General features: G+C 36.0%; 1 protein-coding gene across 1 annotated transcript; it reads left to right on the forward strand.

Annotated features, from left to right (window-relative positions):
- Positions 1–3526: 3526 nt before the first annotated feature.
- On the forward strand, positions 3527–4006 carry LOC117125435 (craniofacial development protein 2-like). The gene has a single exon (XM_033271940.1). The coding sequence runs from the start codon at positions 3527–3529 to the stop codon at positions 4004–4006; it is 480 nt and encodes a 159-aa protein (XP_033127831.1).
- The last annotated feature ends 1432 nt before the right edge of the window (positions 4007–5438 follow it).

Here is a 5438-nt window from a genome sequence, read left to right on the forward strand (position 1 = left end):
GTTAATGCTCACTTAATTCGATTTCGAAATGGCAATTGGTTAGACTGATATGATCGATGATGTAAAAACGCAAAATTGCGCTTAGATGATGTCACGCATGACTGAGTGCATTGAAAAGCTTACCATGACTATTCCAGACCAAGCCAAATGTTCGCTGACAGCGATTGTGCGTAACTCGTGGCATTTTTTTAGATATCATGCGAACAGAAAAGGGGAGAAAGAAAGAAGAATAAAAAAAAGAAGATGAAGATGATGATGATCCTGACAATAACAACAGGTGATCCGCTCGTGAAGCGGATCACCAAAAAATTTACGGTAGGATAGAACCAATAAATTTTGGGAAACATTTTTGTTTTTATTTGGGGAGAAAAATCCGTTTTTAAGAAGGTAACTTTCAGGAGACTTGAGACCACTTTATCTGCATAAAATTAAAATTAATAGACATGTTTTAGAAAACTAACCTGTGTACTGTGAGATTTCAGCTGCAACTCTTTCAGCAAATCCAATTCTTGTATTTAATCCTGTACCCACCGCTGTTCCACCTGCAATCATTAAGTTGCATAAAATATTAAAAAAAGATCTTATTAATGCAGATCACATGGATATATGATGTCTGAAAAACCCCACTTTAAAAAAATAAAAACAAAGATAAGGGAAACCACCATTCACAAAATAACACTTTCATGCTATACTGCATATCACTTATTTAAATGAGTGAGGTAGCCTGTCAAAACTCCAGCAACTTAGCATGCTTCTACTATCACAGTGCCATACTACAATAGGAAATGCATTTCAAACCCTACTGGGGGTTATTCAATATAATTTTATTTTTACCCTTTTACGGCAAGTAGAAGTCATGGCGTGCAGTGGTTGGACTTTCAGGCAAGAAAAGTGTTTTGAGACCAACTCTGGTCATACTGTGTCCCTGGGCAAAATGCTTTATCTCTCTTCCCCTTTCGTCACCCATGAGTATAGAAGGAGTGATGTGAATGATCTGGAATGAAATTGGTGCTGCTAGCAATACTCTCCAGGGAGCCGAAAAAATTTCCAGGCCAGTATGCTGGAATTTTAATGGGTAGGTGCAAACTTGTAGAATGACTGGGTCCACCTTGGTGGGAAGAGGCCAGCTAGGTTCGAGTGGGTGGAGCCCCCTTGCACTCAGATATTTTTGTTCAGCCAAGGGAAAGACTTTCACACTGAGGGTCTATGCCATCCCAACATGGTTAGGGCTGAGGTAAGAAAATTTATGATTATGGCACTGTTTAATATTGTACTTTCAAGACGAATCATCTTCTATCTATATCTTATTGAATATCGACAATGTGGGTCCATGAAGACTTGACATTTAATGTTCACCGCAATGGTGTTTTCCAACAAGGCCGTAAAGGCATTGTACAACTCAAATAAACAGAAATTAAAACAAAAAGGTAAAAATAGACTTATAGAATTACCGTAAATAAACTTGTAACATTAACTATAATGATTTTTATTTTCATTTTAAAATTGGAAATTTGTATTTGAGTTTTTGAGGTCATCACTAAGTACATTCCATAATTTAGCACCTCTGTATGATAAGCTATGTTTTTTATAATCTGTTCATGGTTTGGGTAGTGTTAAATGATTTTTAGATCTGGTGTCATAGGGGAATTCTTTAATATGGAATCTGCTTGTTAGGTAAGTTGGTGCTAAATTATTGATGATTATGAACATAAGTGATGGCCTCATTCTGATACAGCATCCTCTCAAGGTTATCTAAGTTAAGGCTATGTAAGACTTCCCTGCTAGACTCACTCCTAGTCCTACTAGTTATTATTTTGGCAGCTCTGTTTTGCATGACCTGAAGTTTGTAAATTTGAGATGCATTTGGGCGCCCCCAGACAACATGAAAATATTCAAAATAGGGAGCAATTAGTGATTTATACATTGTGCATTGAATATCTTTTGGGAAAATAGAATTTGCTTTTTTCAGGTAGTAGAATACTTGCAGCGCCTTACCTTTTACACATTCAGTATGGTAATTCCTATCAGTATGGTAATTCCAAGAGAGGTTATCATCAATTATGATACCAAGGTGTTTACAATGCTTTACACTTTTTATCTTTTGCCCATCAATATTTAAATTTTAACTCCAAATTATTATCATCATTAAGAATTGCATCTCTAAGTCCGGAAATTTTCTTTTAATATACACTCGTGTTAAAGAGAGACTTTTTTTTATACAATGTTTCGCAAACTCATTTTTTTAAAGAGTGTCAGAGGAGGGCAGAAAAAAAATTAAAATAAAATTTTGTTTTCTTATTTAGCACATAGTTTTGCCAAAACCATCCAAAGAAAATAAAATTTTATATAGCGAATGTAAACAGTAAAGAAAGTAATGGGATGGGTTGAATGCTTTAAATTTATAAGTTTACTTTCAACTTAATGTGAACAACAATATTGTTAATTAATAATTGACAAAGGGTGAAAAGGTATAGTTAAATAAAACTTAGAAGCCTTCTTTATAAAAAAAAATAAAAAAATACAATACAAACTAATTATTCTGGTTTTTATAATAAGCATAATAGCAAATATTATAAACAAAACTAATTCTGAAATTAAAAATGTATGTGATAAGTTGAGTAAATGGATCTGAAATATATTTAACTAGATTTGAACTCGTCACTGAGGACGAGTTTGGTTATCCGCCTTACTTTGACCCTCATGAAGCGCGCGCAGTGCTGATTGAAACGTTTTATAATATGCTAAAATATGCTGTAATTAATTTTTTTTTAAAGAATAATTTTGAGCATTTTAAAAGATTTCCGCATGCGTACACGCAATGGCACAAAGAGTGACTCCAGATACGAATACAGTGTCAAAAACACAAAATACTGTATGTAACAAAACGTAATTTCCAGCTTTAGTACGTGCTGTGTGCGTGGAAATGAACGTACGGCGCATAAATTATGGAAAGTTTTGAAATTCTGAAAATGACCCGAAACGTTCTTTAAACTATCTGAATAGTGATATGGAGAATTTTCCAATTTTAACAGACGCGCACGTCACGATGTGTGCGTGTACAGTAATAGCACACGAAATTAAACATTGTCAAGTGTTTTTAAAACCGCCTGTTAGTTGGTAATGCCACACAAATTTTCCCTTCATATAACATTATATATCAGTCTGATAGCGTCGAAATACAGTCTGCAGCCCTCTCTCTGTTCTATTTTTTTACATCTTTTAAGAATGAGAGATAAAAGGGCTCCAAAAATTCATTCTTTTTTACCATGCTGACATGATCAAAATGAAAGAGAATTGATTTAGCTATAACATAATCACAAGTCTCTATCATTTACTGAGACCTTGACGTGGTGATAAAGCTTGTGTACTCCTAAGAACCTCAGAGCTATACCGGATAGGGTCACCCAAACCGGGCAGGTCTGAGGGGAGGAATCAGACAAACTTCAGCCAGCGAACCCTCGACGCAGACAGAGGTTAGCGGAGGGCTAACAACCCACCCTGTAAAAAACACTTTGTTACGAAAACTATGAGAATTAAAAAGACTAACCTGGTTCATGGAGACTCGAGTCGTAACAAAGACAGCATGACTATTTCTAATGAAAGCCCTTATCAGGAAGTTAGAAGTGTGAAAGAGAATTTTCTTAGACCCAAGACTAAGCTCCGTGCTGGTGCTTGGAGTGTCCGTATTATGTACGAAACATCAAAACTTGCACAAACTACAAATGAGATGAAACGCCACAAGATACAGATCCTAGGAATCAGCGAAGCACGCTGGACCGGTTCGGGAAAAATCAAAACAAATGACGGATATACGGTAATTTTCTCAGGTAATGAAAACATTCATTTATACAGGGTTGCTGTTATAATTGACAAAGAAATCTCAAGTACACTGTTGGAGTGGGAACCTATCAGCGACAGACTGATCCGAGCAAGGTTTAATTCAAAATACTGCAAACTATCTGTTCTACAATGTTATGCCCTAACTAATGATGCAGATGAAGATTGAAAAGATGACTGGTATGATCAACTACAAATGGCAATCTCTAAAGTACCACAACATGACATGCTTCTTATCATGGGTGACATAAATGCAAAAGTTGGATCAGACAATAGTAATTTTGAAAGAACAATGGGCAAACATGGATGTGGGGAGAGAAACAACAATGGAGATAGACTTGTTGAAATCTGTGCAAACAACAACCTTGTCATAGGAGGAACATTATTTCCTCACAAGTCAATTCATAAACACACTTGGGTATCCCCAGATACCACAAATCAAATTGACCACATAATCATCAATGGAAAATGGCGCAGATCACTTCAAGATGTCAGAGTGTTCCGTGGAGCTGATGCTGGTAGTGACCATTATCTTGTCATATGTTCTGTTATGCTAAAGCTACATAGGGTTACGCAATCAAATTCCAGAAGCAGAAAATTAGATATTGCTAAATTAAAAGTGGAAGATACAACAAATATGTTCACAATACAGTTAAGAAATCGATTTAGTACCTTACAAGATGAGTTACTAGATGATAACGACCCAAGAGTTGAGCAGATATGGAGCTCAATCAAGGAATCCTACAGTATGTAGATACAGCAAAAAATGTTCTTGGATACAAAGAGGACGCAAGAAATGGATCAGTAATGAGACATGGAAGAAGATAGATGAAAGACGGGAAATAAAAACAAGTTTGTTGAACATCAAGTCTGCTAGGCTCAAAAAAAGATTCACGAAAACATACAAATCAAAGGATGTGAAGAGAAGTGCCAGAAAGGATAAGAGACACTATGTTTAAACTCTTGCTGATAGAGCTGAGGAAGCAGCAGCAATGGGGAATATGAATGAAGTATATAAAATCACCAAACAGTTGAGCAACAAATACAAAGCTATAACAAGTACAATGAGAAACTAGATTTGAACTCGTCACTGAGGACGAGTTAGGTGATCCGCCGTACTTTGACCCTCATAAAGCTCACGCGGTGCTGAATGAAAAGTGTCATAATATGCTAAAATATGCTGTAATTAGTTTTTTAAAAAAGAATAATTTTGAGCATTTTGAAAGATTTACGCATGCGTACACGTACGTCTTGATGCCCGTGAGCACGGTAATAGCACAAAGAGTGACTCCTGATTTGAATAATGTGTCAGGAACACAAAGTATGTAACAAACGTGATTTCCAGCTTCAGTACGTGTTGCGTGCGTGGAAATGAACATATGGCGCGTAAATATGGAAAGTTTTGGAACGCTGAAAATGACCCGAAACGTTCTTTAAACTATCTGAATGGTGATATGGAGAATTTTCAAATTTTAACAAACGCGCACGTCACGATGTGTGCGTGTACAGTAATGGCACACGAAATTAAACATTGTCAAGTGTTTTTAAAACCGCCTGTTAGTTGGTAATGCCACACGAATTTTCTCTTCATATAACCTATA

The sequence above is a fragment of the Anneissia japonica genome, unplaced genomic scaffold (assembly GCF_011630105.1).
Source record: "Anneissia japonica isolate Jap-2015-1 unplaced genomic scaffold, ASM1163010v1 scaffold403_len8250_cov189, whole genome shotgun sequence".
Classification (NCBI taxonomy): Eukaryota; Metazoa; Echinodermata; class Crinoidea; order Comatulida; family Comatulidae; genus Anneissia; species Anneissia japonica.